We start from the raw sequence: 20,415 nt of genomic DNA on the forward strand, positions 1-20,415 counted from the left end.
GATATTCAAAAAAAAATTTATTTCATATTTTTTTATACCGTTGTTTTGACATCTATTTGTTATTATAGTCCGATTTTTATTAAATTAAATTCGAAATTCGAAAAATTTTAAAAATGTTATTTCCAAGCTTAAAGAGTTATATGTGCAAAAACATGAAAGATGTAATTTTTTCAGCAAGCCGAAGTTTGTATACCCTTCAGTTATAAAAAATAATCAATAATTTTACTAAATTTTATTCGAAATTCTTAAAAATATAAAAATGTATATTCCCAATAGTATAAGATTTTATGTTAAAAAGCCCCAAAGCTATAATTTGTTTCATATTATTTTGATAAAATGTAATTCGAAATTTAGAACTAATTAAAAAATGTTATATCCAAGCTTAGGTTATATGTCAAAAAGCCACAAAGCTATAATTTGTTTCACATTATTTCTCACCAATTATCCGATCGTTCCCATGACAGCTATATGATATAGTCGTCCGATTTTAATAGAAGCTTATAAGGTTATTTGTTAAAAAACACTAAAGATATCATTTTTATTTCATGTTTTCCGACTTATTTTCGGATAGTTCCTATGGCAGCTATATGATATAGTCGTCCGATTTTGATAAAATTTAATTCGAAATTCAAAACCAAATAAAAAATGTTATTTCCAAGCTTAGAAGGTTATATGTTAAAAAACTCCGAAGATATAATTTTTTTTTAAATTTTTTCCCGATAGTTCCTATGGGAGCTATAAGATATAGTTGTCCGATCCGGCTGGTTCCGACTTATAGACTACCTGCAAAAGAAAGAAGACTTTTGGGAAAGTTTCCCGATAGCTTAAAACTGAGAGACTAGTTTGCGTAGAAACGGACGGACAGACGCACGGACATGGCTAGATCGACTCGCCGAGTGACGCTGATCAAGAATATATATACTTTATGGGGTCGGAAACGTCTCCTTCACTGCGTTGCAACTTCTGACTGAAAGCATTATACCCTCTGCTAGGGTATAATAAATGGACAAAAGTATTAGTTCAGAACATATAACACTGCCTTAGCATTACACTTTTTTTTTGCGTATCCATCCATTTTAGGGTCTTGGAATCATTTAAATTGCTATTAACAGTTCCACTTAATTAAGAAGTAAATGTAAGAAATACATTTTGTTTTTTCTACATTCGTCCTTATCAAAGCCGTACATCTAAGTCAAAACAAATTGAATAGAAGCGTGCCGAATGTACAAAATTAAGAAAATGTCAACTTTTGTTTGCTGAAGATGCGATCCTTACTAGATTTAAGAGGTATTTTTGTTTGATATACGTTCCAAAGGCTGCCATTCGAACAGTTGGTATTTATGCGCGTTAGTCGTAGAGTAAAAGAAAAACTAAATAGATATAAAGTATATATATTCTCGATCGTGATCACTAGCCGAGTCGATCTACCAACGTCCATCTGTCCGCTCGTGCGAATGGACGCTGAAAACTCGGAGACTATATGTATTGGTCTCATCGACACCTGTCGTTTGAGCCAAATCAAATTTTGCCACGCCCACAAACCGCTTAAAATCTGACTGCTGACCACATTACCATATATTGAAATAGCTACTAGGTAGTAGGTGTCGCTTTACAATATGGCTTTGCTGCTTATAGTATTTCTATTTCTGATATGCCTTTGTATCAAACTGATATTCTTTCATATTTATTTTCATATCAGAATGATATGTGTGTAATATCAATATTAAGCAGTTTTATTTCTACGCTTTGAATTAAAACCCCGATTTCTTTAATAGCTCATAAATAAATTAATACTTGGTTAAAGCACGAAGTAGCTTATTTTTTCTGATGGTAATTATAAGACAGATCGTATGATCTACTTTTTAAGGGGTCGGAAACGGTTTTATTCCTTCTTGAAAACTTTTCAACGAAAACCACCACAAAACCCAACGACTGTACTTTCGCCTTTACTATTCTTACCCCGTTCCCACCAGAAGCAGCGGGAGCCACCCATGGGGTTAGCATTTTCTGTGCCGCCGCTCTGCTTATACACGCTGTATGGAACAGCGGCTTTGCTGAGCAAATCACACACAATGGTTTGATCGGCAGATTTGCAGTATCAAACAGTGTGGGCTTTGTCGAAGGCCGCTCGGAAAGCAGTGACAAGTATACATTTGCAAACGAGTACTACTAAATTAGGTGAAGATAGATATTAGTTATTTTGTTGGCTCATTTTACAGTTTCGGCGAATAGGAATAGAAAGCCCGGCTCCACCGGAACTCAAAAGCACAGCATGGTTTCCCCTAATTGCGAATGAGTTGTCGCGCGAAGTGCTTTTGGCCTCCTGTTAAGTGATAGTCGTCAAACGGAAGGCAAGGGGAAGGCGTCGTAGGTGGTCAGTGGTAAGGGGCGGGAAGCGCGGTCTCGCTATGCTCGTAATAATTGAAGCATATTCACAATGCTTGCTTTTTCCAGAAAGGGCGTATGTGAACCCCCCATGGGCGTGCTGCACCCACATTCAAAGCTGGCTTCCTAGGGATTCCCCTTTAGCCCTTTCCAACGCTTTCCCTTGTTTATATTTGGTTGGATGGCCAAATGCTTGGCTGGTCATCGCCGGCCCTGGTACGGCTCTCAGATGGTTTTTGGTGAGTTGGGTCTGGCGGTGCTTTAATTGTTTAATGGATCGTTACTTGAATTCCCAGTGGGGGACTCATGGTGCGTCTGTGCTAACTGGTATTTTCAAGTGCGATAATTGTAGCGTTTTATTACGGATTAAGCAAATTTTCTGTAAATTATATCTCAGGGACAATGTCACATTGGAGATGAGGTGGCTCGTGAGACGGATAATGTATTGCATGCAAATTTAAGGGAATAAAGTCGGTTGCCGTTGAGGTTACGATACCAAGGTTAAAACCTTTTTATACCCTTTACTCTTAGTGTAAAAGGGTAAATTGCCTTCCGAAAAAAGCGATCAACAGGTAGAACGCGTTTTCGATCCCGAGCTGAGTCGATCTAGCCATGTCCGTCTGTCCTTATGAACGCATAAAAGCTAGCATGTTGGGGTCTGGCATGGAGATCCTTGATCTTCCTGTTTCAGCAGGGTGCCACGCTCACTCAAACACGCGCCAGCTATAGTAGCACCAAAACCCTTCTAGCGCGCACACTTGTAATGTTTTTCCAATATATGCTGAATACTTTATGGACAAGAAAAAAATTATCATTATTTTTTACATCCGCAATAGCTTAGCATATTTTCCCCCAAGAAAACCAATTTTCTTAAGACTGGATCATTTTCATCACTCATTAGGTCCAGATTGGAATATGCTTCGTTTGTCTGTAGTCCGACTGGTTCCAAACACATCAATCGGATTGAGCGTATGCAAACACAATTCCTAATTTTTTCCCTTCTTTCCTTAAATTTTAATTACCCGGTCCCCTCTTACTCTGCGAAATGTCTTCTTCCCTAAAGATCGGTCGAAGTAGCGCACTAGATTTTATTCGGACCTGCTGTCCTCCGGCTGGACCCATGCTCCACAGAAACTTAATTAAGAAAACCTTTACAATTACCTTTCGTCAAGTAGCAAGTTAAGGTACCCACTGTTTGCGAAATAAATAAATAAATGTGTCTTTACACTTCTTCATTTCTTAATAGAAATTTTACTGTAAAGTCGGCCTGGAATCAAGAAATATCGACCTACTACGGGGGTCAATGGCGACTGGTTATAAAAACAAGGGAGAACGTTATATTCGAGTGCCCCGACCCGTAACTCAGCTTAAGGGAAATGGAGATACATATATAAGACGCAAAGGGATATTGTGAAGCGCCACATATTTCAGTATATGTTATGTGGGAGGCAGAAAGAATTAATCGTTAAAACATTTTGCGGGCGTTAGAGCGGGCGATTCTATCATAAAAACTGTAGGCGCTACAAATTGTGCAAACTTGTGCTGCGTAGGAAGCCCAGGAATCTGCATGCCAAGTCTAAAAATTCTAGCTCTTATAGTTTCTGAGATATCAGCGTTCATACGAACGGACGGACAAAGGTGCCACGCCCACTCTAACGCCCACAAATGGCCAAAACGCTAAAATATGTATACCGCCCATATAACGTCTACTGAACAAGCCGGTAGATGGCGCCCTAAAATACAGCCTTGCTGCTTATATATCTTTATTATCCTTTTGCTCCCGCAAACTGAGTAACGGGTATCTGATAGTCGAGGCACTCGACTATAGCGTTCTCACATGCTTTTTGTCGTTTTTAAGGCTAAATTAAAACACAATTTTAAGAGGGTTTTTGGTGAACAGCATAACTCGTGACTGGATCATAAGAATCAGAAATTAAATAAATGCTTTGATTTTGATTTTAGCCTAAAAACTCGATATATTAGTTATCTTCTTTAATTTTCGTCCGATTGACATGAAATTGTAACACCAAATTCTTGAAAAGCGAAAAAGGAGAAATTAAAAATAGAGTTCTGTTTAAGGATCTTAATCTATGGAATATTTTCTTCTTATTTGCTTTGGTGCTTTTTGGATTCCGGACGGTCTCGGGCGATACAACAGCTAGACGCCCCTTCTTTCGTTCCCCACCCCTAAAACACAATTGCGTGACCGTGTGAAGTCTTGTGGACAGGCGATAAGAAGAACGACGCTTTTTTATGTCAGCACAAAAGCAACTGTTGCCGCACACACGATGGCTGCATGTAACAGCCATCTGGAATAGGGAGTTATTTCTTCATCTTAGATCTAAATAGGTGGTGGGAGTAGTGGTAAGTCGTTTGTTAGATGAGTGGCAGGCTACCAGTCTTCGTGCGCCATAATTGCTTAGCTTAAAGAGTAAAGCGTTTTAAATGCGTAGATGACAAAATTCTGCAAAATGCCCTATGGGTATGGGAACCAAACCACGACCAATGTCCGATTCTTGGAAAGGTATTCCGTCTGTTTTTAACTCAGCTGAAGTAAGTATTAAAAACGGCGAAAAGAGTTCTCAGTCTTATACCGACATGGCCTACTGCTGAAATCAATCCCACTCTTTTTAATATGCGTCCGGCCTTTGGAGGCGGTCTGAGCTCGCAGCTGAAGCAGACTAAGCCGAAGCGGAAAAACTTTTCACTGCACGAGCATGTGCCGTGTCGTTGGCACGTGCCACGTGGCGATTGCCTGAGCTGCGTTCCAGCCTCAGCGGCAGTGCGAAGATAATATGATGATTGCAAGGCTGCTTCAGTTTCCTGCGGGGGATTTGCTTTCATGTGCTACCATTCAGCCTAATAAAAACATTTGTTTCCTCTACATCAGTCAATTTATGATCTAATCTGCGCATATTAAATCTGGAATATAATAGAGCGTTTGTCAGCCGAATGATATTAAAGATTTCGTCTTACCTGAAACTCTAAAAAGTATGTGTATAAATTACGAATGTCGAATGTCTTGACTTTCACGTACCCCTTACTCATTAAGGGGGCAAAGGGGAAATGGAGATATGTAAGGGGCAAAGTGATATTGTAACGCGCCACCTACCCGTTTTTGTGGTAAACTTTCAATCAATAGGTTTTAATGAGTCAAATACATTTCAGTCTACATTTTTTTCTTTATTAAAACAAGACGCGGATTTTTGTCAATAATATTTTTAAGAATTTTCTTTTCTTAATTAGTTTGTGAGACACGCCTAATGATATGATATGATAGCTTTGCCAGAGCCCTGAAAGAGTTTTTAGAAAAAAACAAAGTCATATAAATATCTACACGTTTTAACACGATCTTTAGCAACAGCTCTTGGAACTATGATTTTTTCCTCTCACCCCACGTAAGTGTCACCATCCTTTTACCCTTATACCAACAGTACCGTGTAGGCTATGGTATCGTAAGTAACCTTTTTTTGATTATGAAGATGTAATTCTTTCGGTACTTGGTTTTCATCACATCTTTATTTTTTCTATAGCGGTTAACTAAAGAAACAATTATTTAACCATTATTCCGTTGTTGTACATTAGAAAGAAAAGAGAAGAACAAAAAATAGTTTGTTTTTTTACTTGTTGTATTACATATTTGGTTACTGTTTGCGATTTCATAATAACATACCTTCCACAATTGGTCTAACTTACTGGTTTTGTTTACTGTCGGCGCTGGGTATCGAAATGGGGCCGCAATTTGGTCTATTTATTTTAAAATTGGGTTCTAAAAGACGGATTTTCGTTAAAAATTAACAATAAACCGATTTTACGGTGTGATATGATTTAGGCTACAATACAAAAACGCTTCGTTCTACACTACAGTTCTTCGCATTCCCTTTAAAGTAAAAGGGCACCCGAATACCAGCCAAAGAAATTGTTTACAGTTAAAATCTCACACACTTAAAGGAAATCTTTATGGATTTCGCAGTCATTCGTCCCAGTTTTCTCTCAAATTATTAACGGTGTGCCGTTTAACACATTACTAGCAGATTTTACTACTAACAGGTCAAAGGAGGCCCTACGAATTATTTCAAATGCGTTAATAGCTTCGCCAAAATGTTTCTCTCATTCTTGTTTAAGCCCGATGGATCGAATGGGATGACTGGTTTGACCATGTAAGAAGACCAGTGCCAGAAAAGCAGTGGAAATAGCAAATTGTATTTTATGCCCTGTGGTTCAACGTGAACCAACAGCGAAAATATAACTATTGGTTTACCCAAATTAAACGATTTATAGCAAATCGATTTTGTATAACGAAAAAGGAAGCCAATTGCCCTGCGGGCAGAATATTGTTCTTAAATTTTGTGCATTCCTTTTCAACCGGCATCCCCTGCAACTGCGCGTCCCAGTGTGCGTAAGTTTTTAATACTCCTCTTGGCCGTTTCGAAGCAGCCAAGCTTCCGTCCTCAGCCAGCACACTCGCTGTCCCTTTCGGGCCAGTGCCGACGCGTACGCGTTGCGGTGCGGTGCGAAAGCGGGACAGGACCAGCCCCACATGTGAGGCCGGCTGCCGACACAGTGAGTCGTGGAGCTGGTGGGTGTGACCGTGCTTAGGCTTGTCGACATTTTGCCAACAACCAACAACCGCCCCTCCCACGCCCCCGCCCCCAGCGGAAGCGTGCGGGTAGTTGCCGGAAATGTGAAGCGCCCATTGTATCGGAATGAAACAATTCTATTGGGCGACCGTGTGCCTGTCGGCGTTTCCTCGTTCGCATACTCGATCTCGAATTAAGAGCAACATGTGTGTAGGTGGGTGCCGGCTGTGGGGCTGGCAGCGCGTTAGGCTGGGGCTCTGAGCGGCGCAAGCGGCACAGCTGCAACCAGCTAAAGCACGATAGTACGCACGATAGTTCGGGCTGAAGCCGTGCCGACGTGTTGCTGGTGCGTCTGCAGTCCTCGACTGCTTAAGCTCAAGGATTCCGTTGCTGCGATGTGCTCCGTCCTCCGGAGCGTCCTCCGGAGCGCAGCTGCAACACTGCACGGGGCGCAGGGCACAGGGCACAGGGCTGCAAATCGCCTCCTCCTCTGAGGCCTAGCCGCGCTCGGGTGCGAGTGGGACGACTGGTGTGCTTCAGCGAGCGGCCAACCACAGGGCGCGCCTGTGGCAAATGGTGGTGGGTGAGTCGATCTTGCTGGCCCGCCAATCGCAGGCGGTTCCGGAGCCGCAGTCCGGGCCTTCCGCGCAGGGGACGCTGCTGGCCAGCCGAGGGTCGGCCTAGTCGGTTTCTGCAACGGATCCGGGCGGACACGTCGCGACACCACTACTGTGTCTTGCGCTCAAATCGTAAATGCAGTTTTGCCGCCGTGTCGGAAGTGTGAAACCATTGTTGGAGCCGTCTCCCGCGACTCTGGCCATGCCAAGTAACCTCCATATCTGTGTCTGAGGTCGCCGAATTTCCAGTACGGATATCGGTCCTCCCGGAATCCGTTCGTGTAAATATAGTTATATTGTGAGTGTAATAAAGTGGAGTACAAAAAATGAACAAGTGAACTAAAACAAAAGCAGCTGCTCAGTTTAATTTGAGTTCTCGAGTTCGCCACTCTCGTGTCCCCATTGCGCCACCAACAATAGGTTTTTGATCACCACAGGACGCGAATTGCACCGTCGCCATCTGGACGAATTCACTTTTCAACCTTGATTCGCCCTGCAAGGACCTGCGCAGCGTGCATCCGGCGGAAAACAATACATTACCGGATTAAGCTTGGATGGGCCAGGCAAAAGTCGATCACGAATAGCAGTGCATCGCTCAAAAAGTTGAGAATACAAGGAGGTTCGAGGAGACCTCGTCGTATAATGTTTACATTGCAACCAACTCCGACGGCTATAGGCACCGTAGTTCCTCCCTGGTCCGCGGGAACATTGATAGAGCGTCTTCCGTCCTTGGAAGACATGGCTCACAAGGGTAAGCGCACTCCCGCTCGATATAAACGTAGTATATTTCTCAAGTGTGTCAACAAGCCTCAGTTCTATATTGGAAATCACAAGGGGGTCTCAATATTTATTTGAATTTGCCCTTGAGTTTCATCCACACAGGATGGCCGTAGATATCTGGCGTAGAACTGCAAAAGATTGGATAGCCAAAGCTACATTAAGGGATTGTAAAATCATAAATCGTTCCGATTGCCAAACAACAATCTTCCTAATGCTTAATTGCTTTATAGCGGAGTCAATCTAGCCGAGTCCGTCTTTCCAGTTGTTCTATAAAAGCTAGATATTGCAAGTGGATTATTTTTGCAAAATTTTTTATAATGTCTATAATTCACTATTCGTCAAAAAGTTATAAGTGCGCTGCATATCTCAGTGTAACCGCTGGCACTTGCCGAGTTTTTGAGTATATATGTACAAATCGGGGCTCAAATTGTATTTTGTCATCCCGAACGGAGTTTTTGATAAATTGACCACTTTTCAGGCAAACAAAAAATAACACTTTAGTCGAAGCAAAGACTATAGAATTCCAAAGCTTATATTATCTTTGGTCGAAGACACCTCGGTTGTGAGCAGATCGCAACATTGATCGACAGAACGTGATCGCGTTTACTCTTACGAAATCTGCAAAAATGTAGGCGCTAGCAGGCCCTAGAGCTATGGGCGTTTGTGGATGTTGGATTGGGCGTGGCACTTCAAAGAACAATTTGGATGCTTTACTCAGTCGGAAACGCTGTTTTTTTGATATTTAATTTGATACCCGTTAGGTATATCTATTCTTAATCGTCATTACTAGCCGCGTCGATCAAGCCAAGAAACTGTTAGAGCTAGAGGGCTCAGATTCCTTCGTTTGTCACGCCAAAAAGCCACGCCTACTTTAACGCCCAAAAACCGACCAAACTCTGGTTCCTACAGTTTTCATGCAAGAAGGTAAAAAAATATTTCTTAAATAAATTTGACTCGACAATGCCTATCGATTTAGATAACTTACCCCCACTCTTAACTCTGTCTGCTTTTCACGAAACCGAATATTGAAAACGCGGATAGGGGGTCCTACAATCTCTCTTTGCCGCTCGTTCACACCCCCTTTACTCCCTTAGCACAGGCAGAAGGAAGCTTTTCCGACCCCATAAAGTGTATGCTTGATCAGGATCACTACCCAATCGATCTAGCCATTTCTGTCTGTCCGCATGAACGCTCAAATCTCGGAAAGTGTAAGAGCTAGACTATTGGAAATTCACATGCAGATTCTTGGGCTGGAAACCTAACGCCCACAATTTCTACATTTTTAACTACACCCAAAAAAATTGTTATTAGGAGGGCATTATTTAGGTGTCAATGTGATACTATTGAGTGTTAAGAATGTTTGCTACGAAAGACTAATAATGGATAATGTTAACACTAGGAAAAAGTTTTTAAGGAAAAGTTTCCGTTACAATTCTTATTCTTAAATACTTAAGGCGTTTTCTGCTTCGGTGCGTACTTGAACCTGGGACCTTTCGGATCAGAGATTGGCGCCTTACCAGCTGGTCTTTCGCACAACATTTTTCGCGGGCGTTAAGTACTAATGCCATACAAACCGATACTTGAGCAATGTTCGAGAGTCGCACAATCCAAAAAAGATTGTTTTGGTCTCGAAGTATCCATGGCATGGTCAAGATGACAATATTTAGGGTCAAATATAGTTTTCCATACAATGTAGTGTACATTTGACACTTGTTTAGGATCAAAATGATCCAAAAAAATTTATCCTAGGTGTATTGTCATCTTCACCTACACCTAACAAATTATTAAAGATTTTTTGTGGGTGTAGTCTAAGCATCTATTAAAGGGTATGCTGTATTCCTCGAAAAGTATGTTCCAGGGAGACGACAGTATTTCCAACTTGTAAAGCATATATATATTCCTTCAAGCGATAAACGGCTATAACAAGTTAAAATAATAATTTGGTCAGTTATCTGCCTAAAGGGCTCCCTTACTCCCTTACAATTTAAAGCTAAACACTTTAAACATTTAGACTTAGTATTAATATTTTGGTCGTACTTATAGATAAATATCGCTATCTTTTCTTATAGACAATGTGATTGCTCTGAGAAATTTACCATGTTTGGGTGCCGCTGGTGGAAGCGGACTAGGCGGTATTGCCGGAAAGCCTTCCCCTACAATGGAAGCTGTGGAAGCCAGCACAGCGTCACAGCCCCATTCGACATCGTCCTACTTCGCAACAACTTACTACCATTTAACTGATGATGAATGTACGTTTTTATGTGTAATACCTTTTCCCCTTCCACTTGTCTATATCCTCTATATTACCGGTCTTCCTGTTACAGGGTATTTGTTCCCCTAATATTTAAAATAACACTAAAGCAACTTGCGCATAGACAAGTCGAAAAGTCTGTTTAATTACAACACGAACCCTAGCGTCTATTCCTTTATTATGCTGATCGGCGTTGATAACACTGGTTCACAAAAATGTAGAGCTCAGCTTTAAAATCGCATCTTCTAGATTAATTCATCGTCACATAAAAAATATCAAAGAATGGTGCCCGGGGCTTTCACGAAAAACATATTTTTTTTGTTATACTAAAAAGTTTATAGTATATTGTAGGTCAATATTGATGCAAGGACTAGAAAAAGTAACAATCATTTAATTGGTTTGTCAAACTTAAAGTGCCATATCTTTCCATTTTTAAAGCAGGTTAACCGAAATGCAAATGTGATGCATACTGTTTGAAAGCACATAATGACTTCGATATATTTAATGAATGTTCTTCCGCTGAATATGCAGAGAGCAGATACGAAAATTGATTTAAAGAGTGCTTTCACAACTAAGCATTTAACAACAATATGAAAATATGAAAAATTTAAGCATGTAACAACTTAAACAATATGAAAAATTTGGCGGCAGCTCATGGTAATACTTATTTCGAGTGCTTTTGATTTAATACCGATTTTGCAAAGTGGGTCCTAACATTTGAAGGGCTGACCAATGTTTTGAATCACTGGTGAATAATAATTTATGGAATATTTGGAAGTATGAAAGTAATACTAAAAAGAAAACTCCCTATTATGAAGAAAGTATAACCAATTTTGAACTGGGTAGCTTTAATGTTAAAAACTCCAATCTAAAAAAGTTATTTGTACATTCACATATTGCCCCTTGGCAAATGGTTTGTAATTTTATTTATTTATTTATATCCGAAAACATTTTCAAAATCTTTCTTTAAAAAAGTTATTGAGTTTACCAGCGCGTACAGGTATGCAAAATTAGTAGACAAATACCAGAATTTAACGGCGAACTTTGTTGGCTGTTAGCTTCTGTAGTCAGAATAAATCTTTCATTTACAAATTTTCAAAAAATAGGCAAGGAAGAACTCCTTGTTAGAGTACGACAAACGGCTAAAACGCTAAAATCTGTTAAATACATTTCAGTTAAAATTTTGTTTCTAGCATAAAAGATTTTGGCGCTACAGTCTTTTGCGAACTATTTAATATTTCTTGGCTCAAACGATATGTACCAGCCAAACAAATACATTTCAGTTAACAAATTTTTAGCGTTACAACTAAAAAAGGTTAAAAACGCTTCCTTCTGCCTGTTGCATACTTTCCGACGAATCTAGTATACCCTTTTAAGTAGCACGTCCAAAAATCCCGTTGCCTTAGGCACCAATCTATCCCAAATGGGCTTTAGAACCGAGCTATGCTTCTGTGATCCAAGCGTTCAAGTATGGCCAACCGAGGGCCTTCTGGCAAATTTACACGTTACGAACCTTACCGGGCCACGTTTTCACACCCAAAACTGCACTCTACCGTGTGGGGCCCTCAATAGAACATTCTAATTAATAACAAAACAGATCGATTAAGCGTTCTGCAAAATCTCCGGCCGGTGCGAATTCTAAATCACTCTTGTAATTTTCATTGTGGTGGTAGCCATGTACCGAAGGGATCGCCTGCTTAACTCAACAAAATAAAGATGTCTCGCTGAATTTGTTCCACCACTGAATAAGTGTCATGAAGATTTGTTATTGGTGTGAAAACAGCTCAATGTCTGGTAGCCCATGCACACAGCTCAATGGAATGTCATTGCATTGTTTGGAAGCTGACTTAAAATCGCGCACATGCTGCCAATTATAGTTGGACAAAGAAAAGAGCTGATCACCGGTGACAATTGCGATCGGCATAGACTTTCAAGACGGTGATGGGCCAGACAATACGAATTGCGGAGTAGCTTATCGACATCCCTCAAATCCCATTCCCTATCACAAACTCATCCCTAGACTGCCGAGCTGTTAAGTACTCTCCGCCAGCTCAGTCCTTTGTTGTGCTCGTGAATCAATGCAATAATTTTCCACCTTTAATGATCTTGAAGTGTGTGTTCCTTGTCGACGACCGTTTCGTGTCATGTTGTTACAAATGGAAACAATTATTGGCACTGAAAGCCGAAGTCGAGTAAATACAAACACACACAATGCACTCAAAAATGCCAAATGAGCCTCTTTAGCGGCTGCCGGGAACCAACGCGCTTAGGCATTGTACCCATGCGCATACCGAAAGCCATCCCCATGGCTGACCCAGTCTTTGTCGAGCCACCCCTCGACCCTGTACGTTTTTGGTGGCAAGGAAAAATGTGTGTCTGTCCTGAATGGACCAGTCCCCTAGAGGGTCCAGCTCCAGTCCCTCTGGCTAAGCCATTGTTTGCCCTGCCGACGGATTTGTGTTGCAATTACATTATTAATCCCACTGGCAAGATTTTTGGGAAATTGTGTGCCCTGTCACACCGGCAAATGGAATTCAGCAAGCAATCCAATTTTGCAGTCCCTGCGCAAATGCCGAAAGGACAACACAGTCACTTTATGCCCTTGCTTGTAGGGGCCGGCGCAATTTAGTACCCGTTGTCGGTTCCACAGTTCAGCTATTTGAGTACACGTGTGAAGTGACCGATGCATCCGTGATAGAGGATCCAAAGGTCACAATCCTCAAAAAATTGGCCAGATACATTTCCATATTGTGGGAGATGAAAACCGACAGTCGGGGCTCATCATTGGAAATCAATCACTAGACGAATTCCAGTTCGAATCTGAAAACCACTCGGATTAGCCCTTTGTCCCAGCTGACTCTTCCTGCATGTATCTAGGTTTTGCTGCTGCTTCGCTGATTTCACTACCAATAAAGCGGTAAATTGATACGGAGATTTGGGATTTTATTTCAATAAGTCCCAATACTCGGAAATTTGTATAAAGCCCTTTCATTCTCATGCTTGACCTGAACATCAAGAATGCCCTTCTCAGCCTCTTTCCATTTTCTTTTTGTGGCCTTTTTCGTTCTTTAGATAAATACACATAGAAGATATTCGCTTTTTATTTAAACCTTTAAAGGCACTGCATTTTTGGATTGACATAGCGTTTTATCAAATAAGAGTTAGGAGCTTTGGATTAGAGAAAGTAAAGCTTACAAAACCATAGGTAAGCATCAACCGTTAAGTAAGAAACTAGCTGTCATATTTTTTTTAGTGTATCATGGGCGCATCGAGTTAAGGAAAAATGTGCAAGGGTGTGTGCCTATTAATACTGAATTGTTCAGACAAAAAGGACCAATTTGGTCGGCGAATATAAATTGAGATGCTACGTCCCGAGTTAAAGGCTCGAAAAAAGATACCATAAAGTTGTCTCCCCTTTAGCACATCCGTCTCGAATTTGGGTCTACCAATGTGTTTTGACATCCTTAAAAGCGTGGCAAACTAAATTATCTGCCTCATTGCCAAAAGCTTATATGAATGTGTGGAAGTATACACTCGCATCCGTGTGCGCATCAGTGGGCAGAAAGTCACACATTGACTGTGGCAGTAAAAATCGGACTGAGCACTATTAACATTAGATATACAACTTATAAAAGATAAAACTGCGTGTACTTCTTCGCTTTATTCCCTTGTATTTTTGCAGGTCACAGTGGAGTAAATCAGTTGGGTGGAGTTTTCGTTGGCGGAAGACCTTTGCCAGACTCGACACGACAGAAAATTGTCGAACTGGCCCATTCTGGAGCAAGGCCCTGTGATATTTCTCGGATTCTTCAAGTGTCCAATGGATGTGTGAGCAAAATTCTCGGAAGGTAGGGTCATATTACCCAATTCATTTTTTATCAGCTACTCGCAAAGAGGAAGTTTATATTGTATTCGTCGGAAAGTACGTAGCAGGAAAAAGGATGCGTTTCCGAAACATGGAGACTATGCATGCGTGCATATTCTTGAGGTACCAAGGGTGTTACATCCGAGTGCCAACGTTTGCTTGAGCCGAGAGACAAGCTTACGTAAACGCTCAAAAATCGAGAAAGCGCGTGGCACCCATATTTTTGAAGGTTTTTTTTAATTAATAGTTATAAATTTACAGGAACAGGCACTATTGGGCCTGCTTACTTATTTCCTCCTTAGTTTTATAAGACATTCAAGTTTATGAATCAAAAAGATGTACCTAGGTGCGTAAACGAATTTCTGCGTTTCATGATTGCTATAATTGGTAAAAATAAAGTTTGTATACCCTTGCAGTTATAAGAAACACCATGTTAAATTTTTAAGGATTGTTGCTGACTTCACTAATTATTAAAATAAAAAATTATTTCATTCTTCTTTTAGACCATTTTTTTGACACCTATATGTTAGAGTAGTCCGATTTTTATTATTACTTAATATATATATTCCCTATATTTTAAAATTATATGTGAAAAAGCCCCAAGCTATAATTTGTTTCTTATTATTTTGATAAAATGTAATTCGAAACTCAGAACTAATTAAAAAATGTTATATCCAAGCTTAGGTTATATGTCAAAATGCACCAAAGCTACAATTTGTTTCATATTATTTTACCACCAGTTTTCGATCGTTCCTATGACAGCTTTATGATATAGTCGTCCGTTTTGAATGAATGAAATTTGATTCGAAATTCAGAACTGATTTAAAAATGTGATTTCTAATTCAAGAAGGTTAAAAACATTAAAGATATTTTTTTTCAATATTTTCCGACTAATTTTCTATGGCAGCTATATGATATAGTCGTCCGATTTTGATAAAATTTAATTCGAAATACAGAACTAAATAAAAAATGATATTTCCAAGCTTAGAAGGTTAAATGTTAAAAAATACCAAAGATAAGATTTTTTTATATTATTTTTCCATTAATTTTTCTATTGTTCCTATGGCAGCTATATGATATAGTCGTCCGATTTTGATAAAATTAAATTCGAAATTCAAAACCAATTTGAAAATGTTATTTCCAAGCGTAGGAGGTTTTTATTAAAAACACCAAAAATATAATTTTTTTTTCATTTCTTCCCTGATAGTTCCTATGGGAGCTATAAGATATAGTTGTTAGGTCCGGTTGGTGTCGACTTATATACTAACTGCAATAGAAAGAAGACTTTTGGGAAAGTTTCAGGCCGATAGCTTTAAAACTGAGAGTTTAGTTTGCACAGAAACGGACGGACATGGCTAGATCGACAGACGGACATTGCTAGATCTACTCGGCTTGTGATCTTGATCAAGAATATAAATACTTGTTGGGGTCGGAAACGCTTCCCTATGCCTGTTACATACTTTCTCGTCTAGTTTCACTGCTTTGCAAACTTCTGACTGAAATCTTCATACACTCTGCAAGGGTACAGCATTAAATGACATTCATAAATATATAAATGTAAGAACCATGTAAATAAATAAATCAATAAATATGTAGAATATTTTGTTTTTAAATGGCTCTACAGTGGCTACGCCAATGTAAGGTTACAACTGTGGACTGCCGTCCACGAAGCGCACCAGAAGGATGTGCAAGGCGACTACTATATACATAAAAACGAAGAAATAAAAATCTACAGCAATCGTCCTATTGCTTTGAGTGATACATTAATCGGAGGGTATTATATTATTATTATATTATAAACTTAAAGAATTGCATACCGAGACCTAAAAAAAAGCAATTGGCTTGGAAGAAAAAGTGATGAAAGTGTAAAGGTTAAAATTTGAAAATTATGATTTCTACTCACCTAAAATACTCGTGGAATGACCCCTCAACTGTCAAAATCGGATGCTTCGTTCAAAAGTAAAACAAATCATGATTTTCGGGGACCTCTCAAAATTAAAATTGTATTTTTGTATTATGTCAGTTTGTCGCAAAACGTTATTTAAGAGTCCTGAAAATTCTAGATGATGTTAAACAGCTTAATATAATAAATATTAGTTCTACCACTTTTGGAAAAACTAGCTAGTTTAGCGAGAAAACAACTATAGTTTAATAATTTAATAGAGTTGTTATTCCGATATTTTTTAAACATTTTTTCTTTTTCTCAACGATTTCGGGCTTAGCCCAGGGGTTACATGCAACACATTGTTGAAAAATTCCTGTTTTAAAATTGTTAAGGAAAAGTGTCTCGATATACTAGTTTAAAACCTATAACACTAAAACAACCAGAACGTACAAAAAATAAAAAAATTATGAAGTAAATTGTATGACACATTTTCGTCAGAAAAATTTATATCAGAACTTCTTTTTGCTGTTGCGATCGTTGTTAGATTTTTACCTCTTTTTTTTTATATATAGATTTATAGCCGGAAACTAGCATAATACTTCTGTTAGTGATGTTCACAGTCCTTAACGAAACCAATACATTTTAGTTACAATTTGTGTTATATCATCAATCTGTGGCTGCCCCAATTTTTGGAAATCCACATTCAACCTGTTACAAACTTATCCCCGAACAATACATCCTTTTAGTCCAGGAATAACAAGTTTAATGTTTATAGAACATGCATTAGATTAAATAACACTTAACTGTGATAATACGTAGGTCTAACGAAATAATTATATTCCCATCATTGAGGAATTAACTTTTTTAAAAATTTTTTTGCAGATACTATGAAACGGGCAGTATAAGACCACGGGCTATCGGTGGTTCCAAGCCACGTGTGGCCACAGCCGAAGTGGTTAGCAAAATATCACAATATAAACGCGAGTGCCCGAGTATATTTGCTTGGGAAATTCGGGATAGATTACTTCAGGAGAACGTTTGCACCAACGATAATATTCCAAGTGTAAGTGACTTATTAATGCTTCTATTATTTTCGAATAGTTACCTAGTTGAAACTACGTTATTCCAATATGACTCGGCGCAGCCATTTTCCTTTCGCAGTTTTTTATCTTATTTATTAAGTATGCCAAAAAAATCGAGCCAAATGAATTGTGACAGCGATGCTCAGCCGATGGCCGCCTCCGTGTCCGATGCCGTCCTGCCTGCTTGCCTTGTACTTTTCCCATTGACAGTTGTGTGGAAAATGTGCTCATTCAGATGGAAGGGAAAATCTTTTATGCACATTAAACGACTAAAAGGGAAATCAGTGCTAGAAAAATGTATGAAAAAATACAATATTAAATAAATACGGCCCGCCGCCACCACAAACCGTTAAGCGTTGAAATTCACGCGCGAGTGCGAGGGGGAACTGCTGAATCACGTTTACATCTGGAATCGGATTCGGGTCGTTCTCGAATTTAGGGTGAGATTCGAGTCGTCCATTTTGGGCCCGATGGCGGGGGATACTGCGGAAAGTATTTAGGCAGCAACCTTTCTTGAAGCTCGACAAAAGGGGTAACATTCTTTGAGTGGTAGCTACTGAATATTGTCTTTTCCAAAGGCCGCTGCACATGCACTTGTGCCAAAAAACGCAAAAGTTGCTATAGGAATCCGGTGAGCCTAAGCACTGTTTAGGTGAAAGCTGGAGCTCATTTTAAAACAAGAAGGGAAGGTAGCTTCGGCGAGACGAAGTTGGTATATCCTTGCTTTTGGCTTTTAGAATGTTAAAAAAATAATATCTGAAATATTAACATTATGTTACATCTTAATTTATTTTTGATTTTGTTTAGCCGAAAACAAAGTATAAAGATATGAGTATTATTTGATCTTCATTTTTCATTTTTTCTATGTTTTCCCTTCGTTCCTATGCAAACTGTAAAAAAAATTGTTTCCGGAATTTTCAAATGTTATAAGAATCATACTTCCAGGAGTAGATGGTAATATGTCAGAACACAACTGCTCTAATTGGTATACCCTTGCAGAGGGTATAATGATTATAATGAAGGATGATAATGAAGGAGACGTTTCCGACCCCATAAAGTATATATATTCTTGATCAGCATCACTAGACGAGTCGATTTAGTCATGTCCGTCTGAACGTCCGACCGTCCGTCTGTCCGTCCGTCCGACCGCCTGTCCGCCCTTTTTTACGCAAACTAGTCTCATAGTTGCAAAGTTATCAGGCTGAAACTTTTCTATAAGTCTTCTTTTGCAAATAGTATATAAGTCGGATCCAGCCAGATCGGACAACTATATCTCATAGCTCCCAAAGGAATAATGCACAAACAAATTTTTAAAAATTGCATCTTTTTGTTTTTAAACATATAACCTGCTACGCTTGAAAATATCATTTTTTAATTAGTTTTAAACTTCCAATTAAATCAAAATCAGACGACGATCGGAAAATTGGTGGGAAAATACTATGAATAAATTATACATTCCATATACATAGCTGTCAAAGAAAAAGTCAGAGAAGTAATGAAATAATTTTTTAAATTTCACTGAGGCTAGCAACAATCCAAAGCAAGGGTATACAAACTTGGCTTGCCGAAGCTAACTTTCTTTCTTGTTTGTTATTCTTTTTAAATATTGTTCGATTATTCCTTGGGAGTTATGGTATATATCTTATATACTATATATATATATATATATCCGATCCAGCCAGCTCCGACTTATGTACCACCTGCAATAGAAATCCCGATAGCTTCAAAACTGGCAGAATCGGACAGACGGACATGGCAAGATGGCTCGAACGAGTCGTCTAGTGAGCGGTCATGGGTTCGGAAGTTTCTTCACTGCGTTGTAAAATCGAATACCCTCTGCAAGGGTATAAAAATGAGTTTCAATGTTGTTCGCATACCCCCTGGCAAAGGACATTCTGCCTAATTTTTCCACTCAAGTGCACTTTTCTCTGTTGTTCTTCCTCGCTCACTCGCTCATTTATGTTTTGCCGATTATTCTTTTCTTTTTCTTCTCCTTTCCTTTTGAATTTGTTTGAAAAGCGTTGTCAAGCGCAGGCACAGCATTAATACAATAAGAAACTGAATAAATTGCAATCCAAGGCAAACAAACGTGCGTTGCCCCTGAGTCTGACTGAGATCAGAAATAGCGAAATTACAAATACCGATTCGGATTCAAGACTCCTGGCAAAGCTCACAAACCGGGCTCACACCCCTTAGAGGACTGTTTGCGTAGAAAACTGAGCATCACCTCTCGGTTCAACGCTCATATGTTAGCCTTAGTTTTGTAAATAGCAAATCTTATTTCTAGGTATCCTCCATAAACCGTGTTTTGCGAAACCTGGCGGCCCAGAAGGAGCAACAAAGCTCGGGAACTAGTAGCTCTGGAGCCGGCCCCGCAAACTCGAGCAGCGGAAAACTGGCCGCCAACAGCAGTGGAAACATCACCAACGGCTCGAACGGCACGAGAGTCACATTGACCTCCTCCACTGATCTCATGCAGACGGCCACGCCGTTAAACTCTTCGGAAAGCGGCGGCGCGAGCAATTCCGCCGAGGGGAGCGAGCAGGAGTCGATTTACGAGAAGCTTAGGCTCCTAAACACACAGCACGCCGCCGGATCGGGATCGGGATCGCTGGACCCAGCCATAGCAGTCCCGTTAGTGGGTCAGTCGCCCAGCCATTTCGGACCCCATTCTAGCCACCCACTCAACCAGCTGGTGCACGGTAACCAGCAGGCTCTTCAGCAGCAGCAGAGCTGGCCGCCGCGCCACTACTCCTCTGTACCTTGGTACCCTTCCTCCCTGAGTGGCAGTGAAATTCCCATATCATCGGCTTCCAATGTCGCGCCGATGGCGTACACGTCGGGGCCTTCAGTCGCCCAGCCTCTAAGTCCGTCGAACGACATCGCAAGCCTGGGAAGTGCCGGCCACCTGAGAAACTGCCCCGTGATCACGGAGGACATTCATCTAAAGAAGGGTGAGTTCTAAGTCTA

At 40.0% G+C, this 20,415-nt stretch overlaps 1 protein-coding gene across 4 annotated transcripts in view; it reads left to right on the forward strand.

The window, feature by feature from the left end:
* Positions 1–20,415, forward strand: part of LOC108036028 (paired box protein Pax-6) — a 57,739-nt gene that overhangs the window by 27,851 nt on the left and 9,473 nt on the right. For 2 of the 4 annotated variants that reach the window (XM_044091288.2, XM_050886945.1), the window contains exons 2-5: positions 10,432–10,611; positions 14,296–14,461; positions 17,246–17,426; positions 19,733–20,399. In XM_044091288.2, the coding sequence (XP_043947223.1) occupies positions 10,521–10,611; positions 14,296–14,461; positions 17,246–17,426; positions 19,733–20,399 (1,105 nt within the window). In that variant the 5' untranslated portion in view covers positions 10,432–10,520. Of the gene's footprint in view, positions 1–7,519; positions 8,334–10,431; positions 10,612–14,295; positions 14,462–17,245; positions 17,427–19,732; positions 20,400–20,415 lie in introns of those variants that run through there. The other 2 variants (XM_017111965.3, XM_044091289.2) reach the window with 2 other exon arrangements.

Source organism: Drosophila biarmipes, chromosome 4 (assembly GCF_025231255.1).
Source record: "Drosophila biarmipes strain raj3 chromosome 4, RU_DBia_V1.1, whole genome shotgun sequence".
NCBI lineage: Eukaryota > Metazoa > Arthropoda > Insecta > Diptera > Drosophilidae > Drosophila > Drosophila biarmipes.